The 27,933-nt window shown below is 33.1% G+C and overlaps 1 protein-coding gene across 2 annotated transcripts; it reads left to right on the top strand.

Annotated features, from left to right (window-relative positions):
* Positions 1–409: 409 nt before the first annotated feature.
* On the top strand, positions 410–27,727 carry Mybbp1A (MYB binding protein 1a). 2 transcript variants are annotated; one of them, XM_025298616.1, is made up of 11 exons: positions 410–670; positions 793–881; positions 1,318–1,518; positions 1,596–1,994; positions 2,243–2,826; positions 11,176–11,288; positions 11,361–11,881; positions 21,594–22,211; positions 22,269–22,517; positions 26,734–27,173; positions 27,274–27,727. In XM_025298616.1, exons 1-11 carry the CDS (start codon positions 619–621, stop codon positions 27,677–27,679), a joined length of 3,672 nt encoding a protein of 1,223 aa, XP_025154401.1. In that variant the 5' UTR covers positions 410–618; the 3' UTR covers positions 27,680–27,727. The 2 variants fall into 2 exon arrangements, with proteins under 2 accessions (XP_025154401.1, XP_025154402.1); XM_025298617.1 differs by lacking the exons at positions 410–670; positions 793–881; positions 1,318–1,518 and having other exon boundaries at positions 1,596–1,716; positions 1,800–1,994.
* Positions 27,728–27,933: the final 206 nt, after the last annotated feature.

Raw genomic sequence — 27,933 nt, 5'->3', positions numbered from 1 at the left:
CTCGTTCGTCGTTCGCGCTCGCTCATTCTTCGTCGCGCGCGCACACCTCTTGTCGCTTACGGTTATCTCTCGCTGCGCGAGGTAAGCCATCTTCTTATACACAGAGCCTGTCCTGTCGCATTCTCGTGCGCTTATTCGTTTACATATTTTAATTAATTACGGAATAAATATTGAAAAAAATTGTAAAATGGCACAGGACTTTTTTAATTGTTTTAACGAGTTCTACCAGTACACAAAATATTAATGATCACATTCCGGACACCCTGTATATATATGTATGTATGTATATATATATATATATATATATATCATTTTCACTATAGTCTGATTTAGTAGCTGGGACATTAACCAGACGCAAATCACAGACACAAACCTCGTATCGTTACCGAGACATCAAGTTAGTTGACGTCTATTTTCTCAGAGGGCGTATCAGGACAGACATCTGCTTTCACTCAGTGGCCGCTCTCAGGTTTCTCTCTGTCTGTACTCCTTACATAGTTTGGTGATTTCTCAGGGACTTTCTCAGGGAGCGCATCGAAAAAAGCGTCTCTTGGAATCCAACCGAATGGCCGTTCTCAGGCTTCTCTTTGAATATTTTCTGATTGAAATTCATACCACATGGTCACATGGAGCGATCGAAGTAGATGTGTGCGATCTTCAACATCTTTCTGTGTGTAATCATCGAATACCTTGGTTAGAATAGGAATGGTTGTTGATGATTTAAGAATTTTGTAACCTGATTTTAAAAGATTGATAAACTTGTAGTTAATAAAATGAATTCTAATATACTAGATAGTTTCAACAAATTTAGAAATGGCAGTGATATAATAAGAATAAATGCTGGTGTTGTATTATTGCATCATTTATATCAACATAACACGGTAAGACAATTTATAACCTTAAGTTATATTAACTTTAAACTATTTACAATAAATCTAAAAATATTTATTAGAAGAATTTATATGGAAGTAAAACTAGAATTTTGTTATATTTTATACCTTTCATATATAAATTAGTATATTATAAACACAATTTCTTGGAAATTAGACCTGAAATTTAATTTCATGTTTCTAATTATAATCTAATAAAAATATAAAATTTCAAGTTACTTGATATGAATATAATATATTTCTTCATAAATATGCCATTTATTGATATTTTGATATTATATATTTCATAAGAACAAATATTGGCAAATTTTTATCTAAGAATAAAAGAAAAGTTGGAAGAAAAGGATTTATTATTAATTGTTTAAAAATTAATGATTATTTTAATAATGTAATTATTTCAGTATGTAACATTAATTTATCATTGCAGAATCTGAATGATAAAAAGGAATTAAATTATGTATTAAACAGATTAGTGCGTAGTTTAGGATCATCAACAGTATTTGCAAAAAGAGGGTCTTACAGCACTTTGACAGTCTTTCTGAGAATGATACATTATGAAAATTCAATAGAAAAGCTTTTGTCTATAATGAATACTCAATTGCATCCAGCTAGTAGCAATTCTAAAAATGTATAATTTTTATTAATAATTTTTATAATTCTTTAGTTTGATAAACTATAATTCAAATTTTTTATATGTATATACAGGAGAATTCTGATATATATATGGGATATATATTATTATGCGGTGCTCTAATACGATCTAAATTACTTGTTCAAAATACTGTTGAAATACAACAACAGGTGATAAAGACTCTTTTGAATGCTGGTAAACAACGCAGTTATTTGTCATTTATCTCTGTTATATTTCTTGGTGAATTCATTGTACATCTTGATGTTAAATCTATGAAGAAAGCTATTTGGCCAATTATCAAACAACAATTTGGCAAACCATGGTCTGAACAAACGTTGGATACATTTTATATACTGCTTGTTATTAAAGATAGACATCCATCATTACTTGATCATAAGTTTTTAAAAGAACACTTGGGTGTGAAAGATATTATTACTAAAGAATCTATAGAAGATGTCATCAAATTATTAATGGTATGTCTTTAAATGATTGTAAATTTATTTCATAGAATTTATGTGTATGTGTACATGTATGTAAAATATATGCGATATATATATATCTGTGTATATATGTATATATATATATATGCACACACACACATACACACACACATACACACACACACACACACACACACACACACACACATACACACATACATGTATATATATATATATGTGTCATATAACATATAATTATTGTATTTTTTGTTATTATTTAGAGTTTACCTAGAATTGTCTCTCATCATCATCCAGTGTTTAAACTATTTTGTGAGAAGTTGGTATCGTCTGAACTTACAGCCGATTTTTGGAGAAGCATTGATCAGAAACTTATAAAACCATCAAAAAGGGATGAATATATTGTTATAGAAATTTTACGATTAATACTTTCTAATATTACAGATATGACTATAATTCCATTATTATTATCTCCAAATCTTTTGCAACACATGTTGAAAAGATTTTCTAATTGTAGAAAAAACACTAATGATGAAGTTTTAATAGCATTCAAAGAAGTTTTACATTTAATGGTATATGTTATGAATGATAAAGACATTAAGACAGAGACACAGCTGAATATATTAGAGAAATTTATATTATATCCTGGTGACTTAATGATAGAAAAAAAAACAGGTACCAAAGTAATTCAAATAATAACGGGAAAACTGAAATTTGATGGTATTAAGAAGTTATGCCAATTGTATAGAAACATTATAGAAAATAAAATAACTAAGAAAAAGAACAACATAAAATTGGAATTATGGACAAATGCAGAGCGAAGTTATGCAGCACAATTATTAACAAGGTATAAATATAAATTTAAAATGATATTCAAGATACATAAAACGATACTATTTATTGTAAATGATTAGTATAGAAAAAAAACTATCTATTTGTATATTTTACAACTAATTACATTGCACAATGTTACATACAATTCATAACGAATAAATTTAATGCGATAATGTCTGCAATAGCTATAATAATTTTTGATAATTTATAATATAGAAGGTTGATTCTTCTTTGATTTCAATGATCTTGAAGTATATTAAAAAATGAAAGTCACAGTGTTCTTGATATAGAATTGTAAGTTATTTTTTATCTATGAGAAAAATATTAGCAAAAACATTTAAAAATGTAAAAGTCAATTTTTATCAATGTAATAAAAAAAATCTGAGAAATATAACATGTTACAGAATTATACCAATACTTTGCAATTTATTGATGGCACATCGCCTGTTATAGATAATTTTAATATATTAACAAAAAGATAGTTCCACATGAATTATAGACAGTAAAGTATTAACATCGTTGTTCCCAATATAATGTGCTAATACACAGGATGTTTCATGATTACACATGATTATGTCTTAACTTAAAATATAAATTTAGAATCTTGAAATTGTAAAAATAGTTTTTTCAGAAATATTTCTAGAGAAATTTTTTTTATTTTGAGGCTCTAAATTCATATTTCAAGTTAGGGCATTTAACTCTGAAATACCTTGTATGTATAAGTACAGTATATGAAATATATTGTTTTGAAATTTTGCAATTTTACATTGAATTATATTGAGAACAAGTTATTCTTGCTAACTATTATCATGCTAAACATTTTCCTTTGCTTATATATTTTTTTGCACCAGTCTCCTAATATATTATATGACCAATGTGTAGTACACAAATAGCTTTTTACAAATTTTTAAATCAATTCATCAAATTCATGAGTTTATATGAGTAAATATTATATACTAAAATAATAAATTCTGTAAAGATTAGCGAAAACCTCTATACAAGGTTTGAATTCAAGAGATTTATTAAATTATATTGGGTCTGGGAAAAAGTTCGTGGCGTTTTTCCCGATAGATGGCGTCAATTGCAAATAACTCAGGAAACACAGATCGCAGCGACATCACTAAACGCTCGTTGGAAAGGTGACACTTCGAGCGTTACTTTGAGTGTATAAACATCGAAATTGGTGCAGTGGTTAGAAAGTTGTTTGCGTTTGAAAATGGAGAAAAGTAATGAAAAATTGCGCTACATTTTGCAATATTATTACGACAAAGGGAAGAACTGCGCAGGCTTGTGAAAAAATTTGTGCTGTGTACGGTGAAGATACTTTATCAAAATCTGCTGCGCGGAAATGGTTCGCTTGCTTTCGTTCTCGTAATTTTGATGTGAAAGATGAGTTACGCTCTGGTCGTCCAATTACTGAAAAAGCTGATGAAATTCTTGAAAAAGTCCAGCAAGATAAGCATATCAGCAGTGTCGATATTGGTATGTAGCTAGGCATTAACCACAAAACTGTTTTGAACCATTTATACAAAGCTGGCTACAAAAAGAAGCTCGATGTATGGGTTCCTCATGAGTTGAGCGCGAAAAACACGATAGACCGAATTAACATCTGCGATGCGTTGCTGAAACGCAATGAAATCGAGCCATTTCTGAAACGTGTCATAACCGGTGATGAAAAATGGATCACGTACGAAAATCGGAAGTGTCAAAGATCGTGGACAAAGGATGGTGAGCCGTCATAAGCGTTCGCGAAGCCAGGATTGACGCCGAAAAAGGTGATGCTGTGTGTGTGGTGGGACTGGAAAGGAATCGTCCACCATGAGCTACTTCCAGTTGGTCAGACGATTGATTCTCAACTCTACTGTGGACAACTAGAGAGATTACGCCAGGCAATTGAAAGAAAACGGCCCGAATTGAATAATAGGAAAGGTGTTGTCTTCCATCATGACAACGCCCGACCACACACTTCTTTGATGACCCGTCAAAAATTGCGAGAGCTTGGTTGGGAAGTTTTGATGCATTCACCGTATAGTCCAGACATAGGACCTTCTGATTATCACTTGTTCCGATCTCTGCAGAACTCTCTCAATGGAATTAAGCTGGTTTCAAAAGAAGCCTGTGAAAACCACTTGATTCAGTTTTTCAACCAGAAACCACAGAAGTTCTTCACCGATGGCATCATGGCTCTACCCGAAAAATGGCGAAACATTGTCGATAATTATGGAGCATATTTGATTTAAATAAATTCATTTTCACACTGTAAGAAAACCAGTTGAAATTTACGAAAAAAACGCTTTTTCCCAGACCCAATATTTTAGAAATTTTGCTATACTACTGTGATAAAAAAATAAGGTGAATTTGTTTATAAAATGAAAAATCTTTATTCTTCCAAATCAATTTCATCGCCTTCAAAGTACTCCCTGTCCGACACAATGCACTTATGCCAACGTTTTTTCCAATCCTCGAAACAGTCAGAGAAGTCTTTCCGGGATGGCCTTCAATACTTTCTTCGATTCGGCTTTTATCTCCTCAATCGAGTCGAAACGGTGTTCCCGGAGCGGTCTTTTGAGTTTGTTGAACAGCCAGAAGTCGCACGATGCTAAATCAGGCGAATACGGTGGTTGTGGAACGATGTGGGTCGAATTTTTCTCGAAATGTTCTCGAAGAACCAATGCAGTGTGGGATGGTGCATTATCGTGATGCAAAAACCAAGAATTGTCTGCCTTTTAAAATGGTTTGGGTTTATCCAAATGAAATGCCCGTAGCATCAGCAAGGTCTCTAATTGTCAATCGACGATTTTCGAACAGCAAATCTTTGATTTCCTTGACGTGGCTTTCATCGGTAGATGTTGATGGTCGTCCGGGGCGCTGTTCATCTTGAACTCGTTCTCGGCCTTCTTTGAAGTCTTTGTACCACTTGTAAACATTTTTTTGCGATATAGCCTTATCACCAAAGGCCTTCTGCAACATCCTCAACGTTTCCGCGGCAGAATATTCATTCCGCAAACAAAATTTAATGCAAATTCTTTGCTCAACAAAATCAGACATAGTAAAAATCGAAAAACTCATTTTTGTATGTTTACAAAAACACATATAGCTCTGCAGCAATTGAATATATTGATATGAAACTCTACATAGATGTCAAAAACAGTGCTACCAACCCACAAAAAAATAATTTCATGATTTTATTGTATCGGCGAAGTTTAAATGAAAAATTCACCTTATTTTTTGATCACAGTAGTACATTTAAATTCGTAACTTTTCTATGGACCTTAAACTTTTTTAAAATTATTTTAATACAAAATAGACTTATTAATTTATAGGTGAAAGAAAGAAGGGAAGGAGAGAGAGAGGTGAGCGAGATGCGAAAGAGAGGGGGGAGGGGTAGGAGAGAGAGTGCGCGAGAGAGAAAGAGAGTAGGGGCGGGAGGGAGAGTTGGAGGGGGAGGAGAGAGAGAGAACGTATAATATTATACAAGATAATTCGAAACAATCAGTTGTCCTTAATATGCCATATTCTTGAGCAAATTCTAAGATCATTTTTCTTCTTGCAAAATGTTATCCGATGTTTGGTTACTGAGTTGTAAGATAAATAGTTCGTCTATTACAGGCCGGGTACAGAAGGTAGGCAGGGACGGAACAATTAATATCCTACTAATTTATAATACTGTTGTGTCCGAGCCACAAGGTTTGTGGCAGCGTCCGTTGTCCGTGAGCTTTAGGCATCTGATGCTGATTTTGACAACTGAACGAAGATTGTCTGGACGACGGAAAATCGATAAGAAGAAAATAACAACAGCTGAATGAGAGTCTCTGACCAGCTGTTATCGAGGACAGACGCGAGAATTATCAAATAAAGAATTATTCTTATTTAAAGCTTGAGCGAGCTGCGCTGTAAATAGTAAAGCTTGTTATTCTTACGCGAGTGTTTTCATTTACCTGAGTGCAAGCGCGAGTGCGAGAGTGAACGCAACAATACTATATTTGCTATTACACCCGCGATTGTTAAAATTTTTAGGTTTTAAAAATAATATGGATGAATTTTATTACCTGCGTCGATCAGCACACATCGCACCAAGCGCTCAACGTCAGTACCTACACGACATGCGCCCCAACGGTCAATTGTTCCGTCCTTACCTGCCTTCTGTATTCAGCCCATAATAAACGAACTATTTATCTTAATAACTCAGTAACTAAGCATTAGATAACATTTTGCAAGAAAAAAAATATCTTAGAATTTGCCCAAGAATATGGTATATTAAGGACAACTGATTGTTTCGAATCATCCAGTATATATCATATTTGTTTGTTAATGATTTTAAATAATGCATAACAGTTATAATTTTGTGAATATCAGGATTATAACCTTGATAACATATTAATTTTTAGTCTTTTAAACTTTTTTTATAAACAACTTTAATAAATAATAAGCAACTTTTATAAGTACGCTCAGTGTCTTTTAGCATTTAAAATATTTCAAGATTATTGAAAACAATGAGATTGGTCCTATTATTTATAATTGCCTGATCTTTAATTAATAAGTTTATTAAAGAAGACTATAATGATTATGTTGTTCCAAAAGTAGTTCCAGAAGTATCTGACCTGACGTATAGATGGTGGTTGTTGTTTGAAAAGAATGACTATGGTAGAAAGTACCAACCTTATAAAGTTTAAGTTTGAAGTTTGATGACGCTACGTTGTTTAGTATTTGTTTGGCAGCCATCAATAGTGAACGCTCTCAGTGGATTTGTAAACATGGAAAAAATTGGTTATCGTTATGTGATACAATACTTTCACTTGAAAGGCCTCAGTCCAACCAATATTAAAGCGGAGCTAGATTCTACTCTGGGGGAGTCTGCTCCTTCGTTTACAACAGTAAAATATTAGGTGGCAGAGTTTAAACGAGGTCGTACGAGCTACCAAGACGAACATCGCAGTGGTCGACCAAATGAGGTGACCACGCCAGAAATGGTGAAGAAAACCCACAAAATGGTATTGGATGACCGTCAACTGAAAGTGCGCGAGTTAGCAGACATGGTAGGCATTTCAAAAAGTGATGTACATCGCATATTGACTGAAAATTTGGACATGAGAAAACTGTGCGCAAGATGGGTGCCGCGATTACTCACAATGGAACAAAAACAGCGTCGTGAGGATGTTTCAGTCGAGTGTTTGACGAAGTTTCACAGCAATAAAGCCGAGTTTTTGCGTCGATTCATAACCATGGATGAAACATGGGACTATCGCTTCACACAATAGAGACGAAGGAACAGTCAAAACAATGGACTGAAAGGGGATAATCGGCTCCAAAGACGGCGAAGACAGTTCCATCTGCAGGCAAGGTCATGGCGTCAGTTTTTTGGGATGCGCATGGGATAATTTTCATTGATTATCTTCAGAAAGGAAAAACAATCGACGGCGAGTATTATGCGAACTTATTGCAGCGTTTGAATGATGAAATCAAGAAAAAACGGCCGCATTTGGCGAAAAAGAAATTTTGTTTCATCAAGACAATACACCAGTTCACACATCCGTTATCGCGATGGCCAAAATCAATGAGTTAAAGTTGAATTGCTTCCTCACGCACCCTATTCGCCAGATTTAGTCCCCTCGGATTATTTTCTGTTTCCAAATTTGAAGAAATGGCTCGGTGGTAAAATATTTGCCAACAATGAAGAGGTGGAGTCTACGGTTGATGGCTATTTTGAGGAGCTCGACGATTCCTACTATAAACAGGGTATCGAAGCTATTGAACATCGCTGGGAAAAGTGTATTGAACTAAAAGGAGACTATGTAGAGAAATAAAGATATTTGTTTCCAAATTTTTTGTGTTTTCTTTGTTAGGTCAGGTACTTCTGGGACTACCCTCGTAAAACGCTCGAATAAGATACAATAAGGCGTCTTATACATTGATATTGATATAAAAATCTTATGAAGAAACTATAATAATAAGTTTATATTTGTATTATAATAATTTAAGTAATGACATATAAGTACACTGACAAGGAGATGACGCCAATTAGAAAATCGTTTTTCGAACGAGTCATAGTGCGTTCGATAGCTTGTATGTAGGTGATGGAAACCCTAGAGCCGTTCGTGTCAATGCGCCTTTGTTTAAGAGAATTTAAGAGACAAAGTTAGGGTCACGCAAGTACATCGCACATAAGCAGAACTTTACGACCTCTTTCGAGTAAGCGACGTAGCTGAGGAGACTAAGGCTCTCACACATAGATTTTTGCACCGGCGGCGAGCGTTCGGATCCTACCGACGACTGCTTCACTTCATGGTTTTTTTTCTTCTTTTCTTTAATTTTCGACATATAGTAATACGTTATTAATAATTATTTATTTATTTTTTAATTTATTCCGTTTTTATATAAAAAATAAGGACATTTCGGGATATTTGAACGCAATATGAAATAAAAAATATATAAATCGTATGAACTGATTATATATTTTTCAAGCAACGTATAAATTTTATACATATCAAAATCAAATACAAACTTTATAAATGTCTACATATTATAAAATGTTTCCATCGCTTCGCAGTGTTGTGGATGAGAATTCATGTAAAAACATTGGAAACATAAAACTTTGTCGCACCACGAACATTTTATAAATGAATTATGTTGTTCACATACGCATTTTTTATTATAAATATTTGGAGGAAAGCATAGTTGGTTAACATTTAAAAACATTTCTCTTTCGTCAGCTAATTTGGACGCATACCATGCATATTGAAGCATACATTTAATCTTAGCATACATTAAATCTTGGATTTAAATCTTGGATTTAAATCTTGGATTTAAATGTATGCTTCAAGTATGTTTGGTATGCGTCCAAATTAGCTGACGAAAGAGAAATGTTTTTAAATGTTAACCAACTATGCTTTCCTCCAAATATTTATAATAAAAAATGCGTATGTGAACAACATAATTCATTTATAAAATGTTAGTGGTGCGACAAAGTTTTATGTTTCCAATGTTTTTACATGAATTCTCATCCACAACACTGCGAAGCGATGGAAACATTTTATAATATGTAGACATTTATAAAGTTTGTATTTGATTTTGACATGTATAAAATTCATACGTTGCTTGAAAAATATATAATCAGTTCATACGATTTATATATTTTTTATTTCATATTGCGTTCAAATATCCCGAAATGTCCTTATTTTTTTATATAAAAACGAAATAAATTAAAAATAAATAAATAATTATTAATAACGTATTACTATATGTCGAAAATTAAAGAAAAGAAGAAAAAAAACCATGAAGTGAAGCAGTCGTCGGTAGGATCCGAACGCTCGCCGCCGGTGCAAAAATCTATGTGTGAGAGCCTTAGTCTCCTCAGCTACGTCGCTTACTCGAAAGAGGTCGTAAAGTTCTGTTTATGTGCGATGTAGTTGCGTGACCCTAACTTTGTCTCTTAAATTCTCTTAAACAAAGGCGCATTGACACGAACGGCTCTAGGGTTTCCATCACCTACATACAAGCTATCGAACGCATTATGACTCGTTCGAAAAACGATTTTCTAATTGGCGTCATCTCCTTGTAAGTAAATAATATTTATATAAAAATACTGAAGCAAAATATTCCTATATGATATATCAAGAAATTACAACAAACGTTTTGATATGAAATGAGTTTATTCTTGCATTTTTTTGTTGTATAGTATTTACCTTAGATGTAATCTTGTAAGATATAGAACGAACAAACATGTTATATAATAGCTTATTTCTAAACTTGTATAAAAATATATTTTTCACAATATTTTTATAAGAATATTATTTGTGTATACAATACATTTATTTCGATAAAAATAGATGAACTTATGGCATATATATATAATTTTTCTGTCAACATGAAAAATGCATATACATATGCATGTTTTATTGTTAAATATTGTACTATACAAGAGTGCAAATATTTTAATTGTTATAGCTAGTTAGTTTTAATTATTATTTGGAAAATTATTATAGTATTTACATTTTCATATTAAGATTTTTGTTTTCAAATTATTAAAAAAATTTTATGAATTTTAAACATAAAATTAATATCAATTTTATCGTTATATTCTATACATATTAAATGTCTTTTTTAAAGCAATAGTTTAATTGAAAATAATTAAAAGATATTTTTAATATTTTATGATGAAATAATTTTTCTTAAGTGATTCTTTTTGTTGAAATATTTCGTATATTAGAAGCAACATAGGGAAAAGTTTAATATAATTTATACATTACTATATATTATTAGAAGCAACATAGGGAAAAGTTTAATATAATTTATACATTACTATATATTATTGTGAGAATGTACATTATTAAATTGAATTTTATTTTTCCTTTTCTAAATTTAGATTATTGGGACATCCGGAGACTCTTTCAAAACAGGACTGGAGACTTACACAACTTATATATTTGTTTAATCATGGTTTATGTGAAGTGCCAAATGTTGGAATAGATCTGGCGCGTAAGTTTGCCATGTTTGTCTAAAGTTACTATCTAAATGTAAAAATTGATATATTTAATATTTATTTTTTAGTACAACTTAAAGATTCTTTTTATCGTGCGCTGGATTATAAATTACCAAAATTGGATGATGTCCGAAATTTATTAAGTGCACTTGTCCATGAATTTGATTCAAAATTGAGATCTAATACCATACGATTAAAGTCATCATTGAATGATGTAACATTTGATGCTTGGAAAAGAGTAATAGATTTGATTGATAAATTAGAGAATACTACAAAGAATGCAGAAGCTTTACCGATATTCCATACAATGAATTTACACATGGGTCTGCAATTATTCTCCGAACCTGAAATGGCAGTGATGTCGATTAATGAACTTCAGTGCTGTTACAAAAGATTAATTAAAAATTCCAAAGAACACACTCAGACCAATGCAACTATAAAAGAAGAACCACATTGGGTTGAAGTAGTAGTGGATCTTTTGTTATCTCTTTTATCTAGGAATAATCATCTATTACGTTCATTAGTTGGCTGTGTATTTCCACATATCTGTCCATATTTGACTTCATCTGCTATCTATCAAATATTAGCTGTAAGTATTATATATATTTTCTTTTTTTCAAAATATATATGTACGTAACATATAAGTTTTTACAAATAAAACTTACCCAGCTACAAAAAAGATGTGATATCAAAAATATAAACTTACCTTTTTAAACAAAAAGCGCCAAGTACACACATAACACGTATCGTATCATTTTTAGAAATTTCAAACTCAAATTATTTTTCTTTTTTAGATATATATGTACGTAACATAAATTTTTACAAGTAAAACTTATAACTATAATAAAATTCTACAAAAACACTGTTCTACATAAAAGGTGATATAACAAAATAGTGGCATCAACTAAAAAACTCTACTCAACATCAACTCTGCAAATAAGAGCGTATTTGCAATCTGAAGATAAATCCAAAGAAATATCCAAAACTCCTAATGACACACAGCCTAGTACTTCGCAAACAGTGTCTTCATTATTTACTAGAACATTGAGTTATATGGTTATTTTACTTGTTATTATAACAAATTAGTTGTACAATGCAATAAAAAATATTTAATGCAAAAAATCTTGGCGCGGCTGCATCAAAACCTATATCGAACTAAAATTTGTTTAATACATACATGACAACATGATTTATTATATTTATATTTAATATATATTATATTAATATTCGACATATTCGAATATTATTTTGATATGCCTATTTTAATTGTATTTTATATTAAACTGTTTTTGTAAGGGAATGATTTACATTTTACTATTGTATAAGTTTTAGACATTTTAATATTAGAAGAATGTTTCATCAATGAACGGTGTGATATATGTTTCATATATTCATACGATGAATATATAAAATAAAATATATTGTTGCATTCACTCTCACACTCGCGCTTGCACTCAGGTAAATGAAAACACTCGCGTAAGAATAACAAGCTTTACTATTTACAGCGCAGCTCACTCAAGTTTTAAACAAGAATAATTCTCTGATCTACAATTCTCGCGTTTGTCTACGATGACAGCTTGCCGGAGACTCTCTGTCAGCTGTTGTTTTTTTCTTATCGATTTTCCGTCGTCCAGACAATCTTTGTTCAGTTGTCAAAATCAGATGCCTAAAGCTCACGGACAACGGACGGCGCTACAAACCTTGTGGCTCGGACACAACAATATTAATAGTTCGCGCGCATCACAAATTTATCATTAGTTTTTGGTGCGGCTGCGCCAAGATTTTTTGCATTAAATATTTTTTATTGCATTGTGCAACTAACTTGTTATAATAACAAATAAAATAACCATATAACTCAGTATTCTAGTAAATAATGAAGACACTATTTCCGAAACCGGGCTGTATGTCATTAAAAGTTTTGGATACATTTATCTTCAAATTGCAAATCGCTCTCATTTGCAGAGTTAATGTTGAGTAGAGTTTTTCAGTTGGTGCTACTATTTTGTTATATCACTTTTTTTGTAGAACAATGTTTTTTGTAGAGTTGTATTATAGTTATTATAGTTGTATTATAGTATTATAGTTAAGTTTTACTTATTTTTATGTTAAAAATTTATGTTTTTATGTTAAAAATTTATGTTACATATATATTAAAAAAAAATAGTTCGAGTTTGAAATTTCTAAAAATAACACAATACATGTTGCGCGTCTATCTGGCGATCTTTTTTACCTTTTTGTTTAAAAAGGTAAGTTTTATATTTTTGATATCACTTTTTTGTAGTTAGGTAAGTTCTATTTGTAAAAACTTATATGTTACATGCATGTTATGTACATATATATCTTTAAAAAAAAATAATTGGGTTAGTATATATGTATTTTGAAAAAAAAACAAGTTTTACTTGTAAAACTTATGTTACATATATATATCTTGAGGAAAAATGATAGTTTGTTATATATGTTATATAACGTTTTGCCATATATGTTATATATTAAAAAAAATAATTTGAATTTGGTATAGATGTATGAAAAAAAATAATTTGAGTTTGAGATTTCTAAAAACACAATTCAATTCAAACACATTTCAATAACACAATACATGTTGCGCATGCATACTTAGCTTTGGTATAATATTTGGCGCCTTCTTTTTTACCTTTTTTATGTTACGCACTAGGCCACAATATGTAATGACTACCATCATTTGATTGCTGGTCAACACGGACGATCTGATCAGCTGTGTCATAGAAAAATCAATAGCGGTCCTTAAAATTGAAAAGCGATCTCCTTAGATGACGAGTCAATAAGCATCGGTATCGATTTTTCGATAGCACAGCTGATCAAATCGTCCCAGCTGACTAGTAATCAAATGATGAACATCACTACATACCGTGTCGCATAATACTATTCTCACCTCATTATCTTCAGAGGTTTTCTCTCTCACTCTCCCATCTCTCTCTCTCACTTTCTTTCTCACATCTTCCCCATCCCTCTTATCTTCTGTTATCTCCCTCTCTGTGGCGTACACTCCCCCTCCCTCCCCTCTCTTTCTCACCTTCTCTCTCTCTCTCTCTCTATATATATATATATATATATATATATATATATATACAGGGTGTCCCATTTAACCTGACAAATCGTAATATCTGGAAAACTACATGTCGGATCAAAAAAAGTGGGTAATGAAATGTGTTCGTCTCGAAGGGGGACATCCAATGATATCAAACTCGATCTCCCACCCCACTCCCGGGGGTGAGGGTGGGGGGCAACTTTGAAATCTTAAATGGGAACCCCCATTTTTTATTGCAGATTCGGATTCTACGCCACAAAATACGTAAGTTTCGTCCGAAACTTTTTTTTTGATTCGTGATAGATGGCGCTGTAATCGCAAAAAATTAGATTTTCTGCAATTCTCCAGAAATGATGATGGGATTGAAAAATAAAAAAATACCTGTTCAATATTTTTAAAAATATTTTTAAAAAACATAACAATTATTCCCCCCCATCCGCTCAGGGTAGGGTGGGTGGTAACGTTCAAATCTCAAATGAGAACCCACATTTTTCATTGCAGAATTAGATTTTACGTGAAGTTTTTATGGAAACAATTTTTTTCATTCGTGATAGATAGCGTTGAATTTTTCAGAGAAACTACTTTTAGCGTTATCCAGGAACAACGACGAGGACGTAGTAGCTTTCTGTTCTCTTCGGGGTGCTTGTTTTAGGTGAGACCCCTCGCCTCTCACCATCGGGGTGCTTGTTTTAGGTGAGTCCCCTCGCCTCTCACCATCGGGGTGCTTGTAGTAGCAGAAAGCTACTACGTCCTCGTCGTTGTTTCTGGGTAACGCTAAAAGTGGTTTCTCGGAAAAATTCAACGCTATCTATCACGAATGAAAAAAATTGTTTCCATAAAAACTTCACGTAAAATCTAATTCTGCAATGAAAAATGTGGGTTCCCATTTGAGATTTGAACGTTACCACCCACCCTACCCCGAGGGGATGGGGGGGGAATAACTGTCATTATGTTTTTTAAAAATATTTTTAAAAATATTGAACAGGTATTTCTTTATTTTTCCAATGATCATTTCTGGAGAATTGCAGAAAATCTAATTTTTTGCGATTACAGCGCCATCTATCCACGAATCAAAAAAAAGTTTCGGACGAAACTTACGTATTTTGTGGCGTAGAATCCGAATCTGCAATAAAAAATGGGGGTTCCCATTTAAGATTTCAAAGTTGCCCCCCACCCTCACCCCCGGGAGTGGGGTGGGAGGTTGAGTTTGTTGATATCATTGGATGTCCCCCTTCGAGACGAACAAATTTCATTACCCACTTTTTTTGATCCGACATGTAGTTTTCCAGATATTACGATTTGTCAGGTTAAATGGGACACCCTGTATATACAGGGTTTGTCAAAAGTGTGGAAATCTTTAAATAATTTTTATAAAAATGAAAATTTATAAAAATATCAAAAAACGGTAAAACATGTATTTTGATTTTTCAAAGAAGCTACCCTATGACATGGATACTGATCATTCCCCATCCCCTGGTACGCGGGGATAAAAGGGAGGTTGAAAATTTTAAATTGGACTTAGGGTCGAGTGAGGGCTCATTTGAAAGGTCTTTTCATAACAAACACACCCTTAAAATTTTAAGTCGCTACGACCTCCCCCCCATTAAAAATGGCGGCCGTTCAAATTTCGAAATTTCATGCACTTAGTGTTATCCAGGATCAACCGGCTACTTAAAATTAGCTGTTCTCACTGCTACTTAAAATCAGTTGTTCTCACGGCTACTTAAAATCAGTTGTTCTCACTGCTACTTAAAATCAGTTGTTCTCACAGCTACTTAAAATCAGTTTTCTCACGGCTACTTAAAATCAGTTGTTCTCACGGCTACTTAAAATCAGTTTTCACAGATCTTAGGCAGATTAAAAATTAAACATTTAAAAAATGGCTGGCGAATTGTCGGAACGTGAAAGAATTACTATCTTCATGATGCGTGGATGGGGTGATAACGAGCGGTCGTACGCTGCTGTCGCTCAATTATTTAATGAAACGTATCCGAATCGTCGAATTAATAAGTCCACTATCTTAGAAACAATGGAACGTTTCAGAGAAACTGGTAGCGTAAACAATCGCCCTAAATCAGGGAGACCTGCCATTAACGAAGAAAAACAACTTGATGTTCTGCAGACATTTATTGAAGGTCCCAATTCTACTATTAATAGAGCCACTCAAACTCACGATATTGCTCCCAAGTCCGTTTGGAGAATTTTAAAGGAAAACAAGTTCCATCCATACAAACTACAATATGTTCAAGAATTGCAAGACGGAGATGTGGAGCGTCGTATAGGTTTCTGTGAAAGAATGATGGCACTAATAGATGTCCGGTCCATGTTCCCTTATCAAATTGTTTTTACAGACGAGGCAACTTTCACGTTAACGGGAGAAGTTAATCAAAATTTTCGTTTCTGGTCAGATGAGAATCCGAATTGGGTGCGGGAAACTCACACACAATACCCACAAAAAATAAATGTATGGTGTAGAATAATAGATAGTTACTTAATAGGACCGTTTTTTTTTTTATTTTTTTTTTTTAGAAAATCAGAACGCTGAAAGATATGACAGATTACTTGTAGATCAAATAATTCCAGCCATACGAAATATTTTTCCAAATAATTTCGAAGAAATATGGTTTCAGCATGATGGAGCTCCTGCTCATTTTGGTTTAGGGCCACGTCAAATTTTAAATGAGACTTTTCCATTACGATGGATAGGAAGAAGGAACAGAAATGAGGGAGGAGAAGGATTGGCCACCTCGGTCATCAGATCTAACTCTTCTTGATTATTATCTATGGGGATACCTGAAGAGTAAAGTTTACAAAACAAAACCTGAAAGCATCCAAGAATTGATACAGCGAATAAGGGATGAAATAGATTTGATACCTTTTGAGACGTATCGTAGAGCCATTTCTGCATTCTATCAAAGATTGGCATATTGTCAGGAAGTAAATGGCAGCCACTTTCAGCATTTACAACACACTGAATAAAATTTATTTTAAAACACGGAGTAAAAGGTTTTGAATCATTAAAGAGAGATGACAGTTTTCAATCGTCTGTTTTGCAACCTATCACGACACATTCACACTTGTTTAGCCATACGCACGTACACACATACGCACGCACACACACACACACACACACACACACACACAAGGAATCAGATTCGTGCAACGCAGTTGATCCTAGATAACACTAAATGCATGAAATTTCAAAATTTGAACGGCCGCCATTTTTAATGGGGGGGGGGGTCGTAGCGACTTAAAATTTTAAGGGTGTGTTTGTTATGAAAAGACCTTTCAAATGAGCCCCCACTCGACCCTTAGTCCAATTTAGAATTTTCAACTCCCCTTTTACCCCCGCGCAGGAGGTGGGGAATGATCGGTATCCATGTCATAGGGTAGCTTTTTTGAAAAATCAAAATACGTGTTTTACCGTTTTTGATATTTTCGTTTTTACAAAAATTATTTAAGGGTTTCCACACTTTTGACAAATCCTGTATATATAGTCTGTAAAGTAAGAGCGTGCACGGGTTAATGTGTAGAAACATTTATTTTTAATGATTTTTAAGTACATGGATTTGTTGTACTCCATGAGAAGAAAAATGCTATACCATTAATAATGAGTCCAGTCACTACCGGCATTGATAATTGCCTGGCATCTCCGAGACATACTTTCCACTAAGTTGACTGCGTATTCGTTCGGTAAAGACCTCCAAATGAGACGAATTTGTTGTGTCAGCCGTTTCAAAGTGCACACTTTTTCCTCGAAGCTTGTGCTTGAGATATGCCCACACATTTTCAATGGGATTTGCATCTGGCGACTGCGATAGCCAATCAAGTGACGATGCCAGACTGCTCTTTCCACTCGGTGCAAAGCTTGCTCCGGTGTTTTGGGTCGTTGTCTTCCTGTAAGATCCAGTCCTCGTTTTTTTTTTATGAAGCATCGTTCAGCAGTCAGCAACAAACACTTCTCATAAATTTTAAGCATTAAGGTCGGGTTCCGCTTAAACAAATTCACAATTTTTTTTCCATATTCGGCGTCATTTTGCCTATCGAGCCATGTTCTGGCAAGTCATCGACATTTTTGATCTTCTTATATTGCTGAACCCACTTAGCGACGAACGATTTTGACTTTCTCATGTATTTAGCAGCCACTGCATATGACATTTTTGGTTCTTTGAGGTGGGAACATAAGAACACAACCTCGTAGCGCGATGCGTATGCGGCACTCATGGCGGTTAACGTGTTTCTCAGGTTAAAGTTCGACGCCAACTGAATCTTTTGTAACAAAGCATTCACGACAAAGATTTCATCTATCGGCTCACAAAAAACTAGGACGATATTTGAAGCCAACTGCCATTTATGCCTTGCACGCTGTTACTTTACAGACTGTATATATATATATCGCTTGCTCACTCGCACTCGCCGCTCTTCTGCGTGCTCGTAACGTCTCTGGTATCGGAAAAGCGAGATGCACACATATCTTCACTCCTGTGCGTCTTGCGTTTCTTTCTTACTGAATCGAAATTTTCCGTGATTCGGACTTTATCTTACTATAACTCCATTCAGAGATAACGTACACAAAAAGTACAAGGAAACTTTTTTTGCTATTTTTTAAGGCCGCATCAATTGGAATTGAAAAAACTCGATCAGTTTAGCCATTGCTGAGATATGAATATCTCACCTCGTTTCATCTTGCAGTTTCACGTAATATAGGCACGGTGTGCCTCGCGATGTTCAGGCGCAACTTCGTTGCGCTTGAACTTGGCGCTAGGCAGTACCGAGCCTCTTGATTTACACAAGTAAAGTACATAATTTCGAGAACATAATATGCAAAGCAATATTAGTGTTCTTTTATATACGTAACATAAGAATTACAAAAGAAGCTCTTAATTGACTAATATATGATCTCTAATCTTTTAAAATTTCTAAAATTTAAGGATTTTTATATTCACACAAGTAGCTTTTGTGTAATTCTTTATCTAAAATTAATGAATAAATTTCTTTATATATACGTGGATGTATATGTGTGTGTTTATAAGATATAGAATTTTCCAAAGATCGCAGGACATATAAATATCTTAAAAATAAAGCATTTTAGAGAAAAATATTTTATACAAAAGTTGTAGAATTTCAAGTGATACGTTATATGGCAATATTAATATAACTTTGAATAGCGTTATCAAAGTCATATAAACATCACTTTGAAATTTTCATATGGAAATCTTTATTTTTTATTATATTATCTTTTTTTACTAATTAATTTTAACAACTTTTGTATGAAACATTTTTTTATTTACTTAATATTTTATGAGATATTTAAGGAAAATTTAGTAACTTTTTTAATATTTAGTTTACAATATCTCAGTAACTATTCATTAGAAGAAAAAGTTTTTTTACTTTATTTAGTATCAAGAATATGCTGTTACAATAAGGCTTTAACTTTTATTAACTTGATTTTGAAATTTCCAAAAATCATCAGGTTAACAAAAGTTACTATTTCCAAAAATCATCAGGTTAACAAAAGGACACTATTATAATAGCATATTGTTGAGACCAGAATAAAAAAGTTTAGTACTGCCTTTTTTCTGACAAATGATTACTGAAATATTGTAAGCTAAGTATTGAAAAAAATTACAAAGTTTTTCTTAAATATCTCCAAAAATATTAGGCAAATAAAAAATTTTCAGATAAAAATCACCTAAAATATATTAATATTGTTGTATAGTGTCACTTAAAATTCTACTACCTTTGTATGAAATATTTTTTCTATAAAATGCTTTATGTTCGAGATATTCAGCCGTTCCGCGACTTTTGGGACACTGTGTGCGTGCGTGCGGGCGTGTATGTATATGTTGATAGATTGAAGCACACACCACATACATATAGCTATACATATATAATTTCCAAATAAATCGAAATTATTGGGGACTTGAATAAGTTCTCGCTGTTTTTCCGTGAAAATGAATGCTTTATTTTAAAAAATTGGTAAAGAACGTGTCATTGGAAGTATTGTCCATCGCTAGCCATTACTTTCTCTCATCTTTCTGGCAGCATACGAATACCATGTCGAAAAAATGACTCATCTTTTGAGGTTATCCACGAATTGATCCATTTTTTGGCATCTTCAAGTGGTAATCGGAAGGAGCAATGTCCGGTGAATACGGCGGGTGGGATTTCTTCTCGGGAGGACTTCTCATTTAAGCGTTTCCAAGTAGGTTTGACCAGTTTTGCAACATGTGGTCGAGCGTTATCATGCTGCAAAATTACTTTGTCGTGTCTCTCCTCGTATTGCAGCCGTTTTTCCTTCAATGCTCGGCTCAAATGCATCAATTGTAGTCGATAGCGATTTCCCGTGATAGTTTCGTTGGATTTGAGGAGCTCATAATATACCATACCCAGCTAATCCCACCAAATACAGAGCATGAGCTTGGAACCATGGATATTCGGCTTTGCCGTCGATGTTGATGCATGGCCGGGCTTATCCCACGATTTTCTACGCTTCGGGTTATCGTAGTGTATCCACTTTTCATCACCAGTCACGATACGATACAAAAAACCTTTCCTTTTCTGCCATTGGAGCAGCTGTTCACACGTAAAAAAACACCGTTCGATGTCTCTCGGCTTCAATTCGTACGGCACCTAATTTCCTTGCTTTTGAATCATTCCTAATGCTTTTAAACGTTTGGCAACTGTTATGTGATCAACTCCTAATGATTCTGCAAGTTCATTTTGCGTCTGACATGAGTCTTCATCGAGTAATGCTTCCAATTCTTCGTCTTCAAACTTTTTCGGTGCGCCAGAGCGTTCTTTATCTTCAACATCAAAATCATTATTTTTAAAGCATCTAAACCAATCTTTGCATGTTGTTTCCGACAGAACATGGTCGCCGTAAGTCTCCACAAGAATTCTATGTGCTTCAGCTGCAGATTTTTTTTGAAAAATGTAATGCAGTAAAATTCCCCGCAAATACTCTTTTTTTGGCACGAAATTCGACATATTAAGGCTATGAAAAAATATATTGTTTACGCTTCGGCGGAATAACATATACTGTTACTTCGAGCCTAATGGTGGAGCTTCACGATGAAGTTGGTTGTAGTATTGCTCGATGCAAAAAGGCTAAGATAACATCATCTGTCGAGAAACAGCGAGAACTTATTCAAGTCCCCAATATTAAAATTTGTAGTGTTTATTATTACAATATAAATTATCAAATATTTTTATATCATTACGTATATTTTTCTAGGTATTAGATATAAGAAATAACGATAATGCGCTTACCATAGAAGAAAGTGATGAAAGTTCAGGTACAGAAGAAAATGAATCAGACGATGATGATATAGAGAATGCTTCAAATAGTGAAGTTTCATCAAAAGACAGTGAATCTGGATCTGATAATGAAATTTTAGATGAAGATGAAACATTGACAGATAGATTGCGAATAGCAGTGCATCGAGCTTTAGGTGATGCTGCAACTAAAACTGACGAAGAAGATATTGATGTAGATCAAATAAATGATGACGAAGCCAAGCGATTAGATAAATCTTTAGCAACAGCGTTCAAAATTTTACGAGTAAACCGTCAAGGTCGTAATAAAAAGCAAGAAAAAACGGATCAAGCTTTGACACATTTTAGAGTTCGTGTCATAGATTTGTTGGATATATATTTAGAGACTTATCCATCTATGGCAATTATTGTGGACATCATTGTGCCACTTTTTTCTTTACTAGAATTTTGTATAAAAGATCCACATCAAAAACCTCTTGAGCATAGAATTCGTGCTTGCTTGAGAAAGTTAGCAGCGGTGAAAAAGTTTAACGATATAACAAATGTTGATGATAATTTATTAACGACAGTGTTAAAGGTAATTAGTTTTATTAATTAAATATAAATTCTGTAAATAACATGGTATCTTTTAAAGGTTTTAATCGAAAAAGGAGAACGTTCCGCTTCAATCTATCAAGAAATAAGTGATAAATTAGCAGAGTGTTGTACTTTTCTTGTAAGATATATGCAACAAACCAATTTATCAATGGAAGGTGTTATTAACATTTATGACGAGAACTTAACTGCATTCTTTAAAAAAAGGGATTGCGTCCTTTCATTTATGTTATTTAAAGGTGTATTACAGCTTTGTTGGAAAGGTAACTGGCAACTTGCATCTGCATTGGTATGTACTAAAACAAATAATTTATGAAATTGATATATGAATATTTGGATGAAATATCTGGACAATCTACAAGGAATACATAGCAGTAAGGGGAAAATAATGACATTTCAATTATTAATTTCATCGTGGTTTCTTCGAATTCAACTTTATATACATCGTGTTATACTTCATTACATTATAATTAGAGTTATCATATATTATACAGGGAGATCCGAAATTCCCGCATTCGGAGTACAGGACATGACAACAATACCGGGATTTTACAACTCACAAAGCATATTACCATTTACATTTGCTTTTATTTTTAGATAATATATTGCAATCAAACAATTTTTTATTCATTTATTACGTATGAAATAAAGGCAGTACTTATTTTATTAACTTTTCATTATTTAAACAATACAATATGGAAGAAGGTCAAATCCCAGTATTGTTCATAGTTAATTTTTATTATTTAAGATTGTCTTAAGTACAGCCATAAGCTTTGTTGTAAACTAATCACAACAAAGCCATATAAGCGTCTTAAAAAACATTATTTATGAATACTAATCACTGACTAGCTACACGCGAGTGAGGCACGCGCGCCGGCCCTGAGCGCTACATAGACTAGAGCGCTACATAGAGAGAGACTTATTCATTAATTTTGATACGCTCTCCTGTAAAAACTACTTGTCGGACGCAATTTTGCTAAAGGAAAAAATTGTTTATTTTAGCATAAAATATGTCTTGTATTTCGAATGCGGAAATTTCGCATTACTCTATATATCGGGTCTTCCAAAAGTGGAAACCCCTTAATATTTTGAAAAATATACATTTTTGAAAAAACTGTTCAATACAAAAGTTATAGGGTTTTTAGTGACGCATTACATAGTAAAATTAGTATGATTTTGAACTACATTGGTCAGATTAAGGTCACTTACAATTTTTTAAATAGCAATCCCTACTTTTTATTGCATATTTTTAAAGCGTACTTGGAGAGCTTTCCAAAACACTATAAAATATTCTTTCATTAAGAACATTTTAAATAATGAAGCTTGGAAGTTATAGTCCAGCCGGTATTAGAATTACACAAGGTGTACGCGGATGTTGCCCGGGCGGATTTATACTTCTATTATGGTTTTGTGTGTGTGTGTGTGTGTGTGTGTGTGTGTGTGTGTGTGTGTGTGTGTGTGTGTGTGTGTGTGTGTGCGTGCGTGCGTGCGTGCGTGCGTGCGTGCGTGCGTGCGTGCGTGCGTGCGTGCGTGCGTGCGTGCGTGTGTGCGTGCATGCGTGTGTGCGTGCGTGCATGCGCGCGCGCGCGTGTGCGGGTGCGTGCGTGTACGCGTGTGGGTGCAGGTGCGGGTGTGTGTGTGTGTGTGCGTGTGCGTGTGCGTGTGCGTGTGCGTGTGCGTCTGATTACAATGAATAGTCAGAAAGAATAATAAAACAGATTTTAATATTATGCGACATTATATTACTTGCCGCCACATTATCCGGTGTGACAACATATGACACTGCTGTATTAGGCGCTTGACGGCTAGCGAACGCCCGGAGTGGGGAGGCCAGCGGTAAGCGACGCAAACTTCTGTAGTCTGATAAGTTACGGAACAGATAGGGACTGTGAACGACGCCAGCGAGTACCTGGGACTCAGCGTGTAAATTGGACTTGTCACCATATCTCCTCTTTTTAATGAGTAAAACTTCCAAACTGTTCCGAAGCTATAACTGTCCAAACCAAAAACGTACTAATAAATTAAAAATTATACGTTTAATGGCTAAAAATGGCTGGCAAATTGTCGGAACGTGAAAGAGTCACTATCCTAAAGATGCATGGATGGGGTAATAATGAGCGGTCGTACGCTGCTGTTGTTTGATTATTTAATGACATATATTCGAATTGTCGAATTTCTAAATCCATCGTTTTAAAAACAATACAACGTTTTAAAGAAATTGATAGCGTAAGAAATCGCGCTAAAACAGGTATACCATCGTCTGCAACTAACGAAGAGGAATAGCTTGATGTTCTGCAAACATTTATTGAAAATCCCAACATGTTTATTAATAGACCAGCTCAAACTCATGACATTGCTTCCACATCCGTATACAGAATTTTAAAGAAAAACAAATTTCACCCATACAAACTGCAATACGTTCAAGAATTGCAAAATTGAGATGAGGAGCGTCGTTTACGCTTCTGTGAAAAAATGATAGAACTAATAGATGTCCGATCCAACTTCCCTTATCAAATTGTCTTCACAGATGAGGCAACCTTTACTTTGATGGGAAATGTTAATAATCAAAATTCGCTTCTGGTCAGATGAAAATCTGGATTGGGTGCGGGAATGTCATACGCAATACCCACAAAAAGTAAACGTATGATGCGGTATGATAGATCGCTATTTAAGTGGACCTTTCTTTCTTGAAGGAAATCTTAATGCTCAAAGATATGAAAGATTACTTTTAGATCAAATAATTCCAATTACTTATAAGCTACTTATACTTACATATTTATGAGCTAAAAAATACAAAATATTTTTCCAAATAATTTCAAATATGGTTTCAGCAGAATGGAGCTCCTCCTCATTTTGATGTAGGATCATGTAGAATTTTAAATGAAGTTTTCCCACGAAGGTGAATAGGAAAAAGGAATTGGAAAGAGGGAGGAGAGGATTGACCGCTTCGGTCACCAGATTAGACTCCGCTTGATTATTAATTTTGGGGCTACATAAAGAGTAAGATTTACAAAACAAAATATTCAAAAATTGGGGCAGCGAATAAAGAACGAAGCGAATTTGATACCTATTGAAACTAATCGCAAAGCCATTTCTACGTTTTACCAAAGATTAGCATATCAGGAGGTCAATGGGAGCCACTTTCAGCATTTACTTTAAGACGCTGAAGGGCACATGTGGAGCAAAGGGTTTTGAGTCATTAAAGAGAAGACGTGACAGTCGTCAGTCCTTATCTGTTCCGTACCTTATCATCATCTATCCAATCATCTATGCATCCATCAATGCACATGCACAAGCACACACACACACACACATACACCTACCCATACCATAAAAGAGATGTAAATCCAATCGGGCAACCTCCGCGTAGTACACTTTGGGTAATGCTAATGCCGGCGATACTGTAACTTTGAAGCTTCATTACTCAAAATGTTCGTAATGAAAAGATATTTTATTATAGTGTTTCGGAAAGCTCTCGAGGTACGCTCTATGCAATAAAAAGTAGATGCTGCTGCTTAAAAAATTGCTGTTTAAAAAATTGAAAGTGACCTTAATCTAACCTTGACACTGTAGTTCAAAATCATACTAATTTTACTACGTAATGCGTCACTAAAAACGCTATAATTTTTATATAAAACGTATTTTTCAAAATATTAAAGGGTTTCCACACTTTTGGAAGACCCGGTATAAAGCTAAAAATCGTACAAATAATTTTTATAATAATTTATAATTTTTATAATAATAAGACGTGTATAATGCTATATATACAGTTGCAGTCATAAAAGTTAACATTTTTTTTTATACACTTTAGAATGTAGCCGATATTTAGTGGAATTATTTTTGAAAGATTGTTAAAAACAATAAGTTCTTATATTGATTTGGTTTTTATACTGTGTCGAGAGTGATTTATGCAATAAACTGAGAAAGTTATGTACAGCATATCTAAAACTAATATATGATACGACATGGTGTGAAGTTAACTTTACCGAAAATTGTTATTTGTAAAATGGTTTAAATATATATTTTTTATGACATTATAAGTGCATGAAATGGTCAAGATGATGAATCTTTAATCAGAAGTCTGCATAATAATCTGTTATAATAGAAACCATTGATGAATTAATACATGAAACATCTGATGTCACATAATACTAAGAAAGGATTCAAGAAAAATATAAGTATTTTTATTATATTCTTATCTATCAGATAAAAATATAATAAATGGCCAATTTATACCATGTATTATCGTTCTTATTTAGCTTTTCTCATAGTTGATTATTATAGACGCCAGCTCATAAGTAGTAATTTGCAGGCATAATCATTTGATATATTCCTAAATTTATCAAAAAAAAAAATGTAAAACAGTATCTTGTTTTAATTGACAATATATATTACATCCAGATACTTATACATTGATACTTATATATCGATAATTTATAATATTTTCATATACATATTTTTATATAAGTTATATGTTTTGTACTATATTTTTTGTAATTTCTTAGGTGGATTTTGCTTTTGATAGCAGTATTCGGTACTTTCGTAGAAGTCAGGCACTTGAATTATTATTAATTTTCTATAATAATAATCGATTGCACACACAACGCATGAATACAAAATGTGAAGATGTAAGAATAAAATTAGAAACGAAGCTTTATAATAATATTATATACATGTTCAAAGAGTTTTGTAATCTATTTGCAAGTGATAATAGTCAATTTTTGTCATGTAACGTTACTGAAGTTCAGAAAAAAGTACAACAGAAATTTATTGGTCTTCTTTTGATATTATTACGTGTTGTTTATACATCTCATGTACCGCAAGTATGGGATTGGCAAAATATTAAAAGCATATTAGTAATATATAAAGGGCAAAATATTCTTTCCAAGGATGTAAAAAGTGCATACAAAAAACTTGAAATAAAAATAGGAGCATCAAATAATATGTAAGTATAACAGAAATATAATTTGATTTTGAAAGGTTATTGATAATAATGTTAACTTGAAATTGTTTTATGTTATTCAATATGATTTTTATATTATCAGGTCATCAGTAAAAGACAATACTGAATTGAATTATTCAATCAATACTGCTATATATGATAATGATAAACAGAACAATGAAAGTTTGCAAGAAATAAAAGCAAATAGTTCAAAAGAAGAAGCTATATCTCTTAGTAATAATATGCAAAAGAAGAAAAAAAATAAAAATGAAGGAAATGAACAAATATTGAAGAGAGAAGCCTGTGAATCACATACAAACTTTAAATCTAAAGATTTAAAGTTACTTAATTTTAGCAAAATGAATTTAACAGAAAACCAAGTGGGCATAACAGAAATTCTCCATAATAGAGATTTATATGATAACAATAAGATAACATGTATAAAATCTCATAAAAGAAGTTATAAACAAGCAGTGGGAAGTGACTGTGAAGTTAAAAGAAAAAAATAAAATAATAATTGTGCCTGATGTAATTTTTAAATTTAAAAATAATAATAAACGAACATGAAAATTGAATTAAATTTTTAAAATATGTTTATTCACTTATATTTCGATGGAAAAATTGTTAAAAATAATATATACATAGGGTAATTCTAAAACAATTCGTATATTTACTTATGCATAGATAGAATTCATTAAATAGAACGGAAAAATTCTATATAATCTTCTATAAAATTCTATATTATAGTAAGCAAGTATAATAG

Source organism: Harpegnathos saltator, unplaced genomic scaffold, assembly GCF_003227715.2.
Source record: "Harpegnathos saltator strain DR-91 unplaced genomic scaffold, Hsal_v8.6 scaffold227, whole genome shotgun sequence".
In the NCBI taxonomy this organism is placed as follows: domain Eukaryota; kingdom Metazoa; phylum Arthropoda; class Insecta; order Hymenoptera; family Formicidae; genus Harpegnathos; species Harpegnathos saltator.
This window is presented reverse-complemented; position numbering and strand designations above follow the sequence as displayed.

Excerpts from the sequence above, each read along its gene's own strand:
- Mybbp1A (XM_025298616.1), top strand. The coding sequence starts at position 619 with ATGGTCACATGGAGCGATCGAAGTAGATGTGTGCGATCTTCAACATCT. Across the intron at positions 11,289-11,360 it reads TGTTGGAATAGATCTGGCGC|TACAACTTAAAGATTCTTTT; the intron begins GTAAGTTTGCCA and ends TTTATTTTTTAG. Across the intron at positions 11,882-21,593 it reads CTATCTATCAAATATTAGCT|GTATTAGATATAAGAAATAA; the intron begins GTAAGTATTATA and ends ATATTTTTCTAG.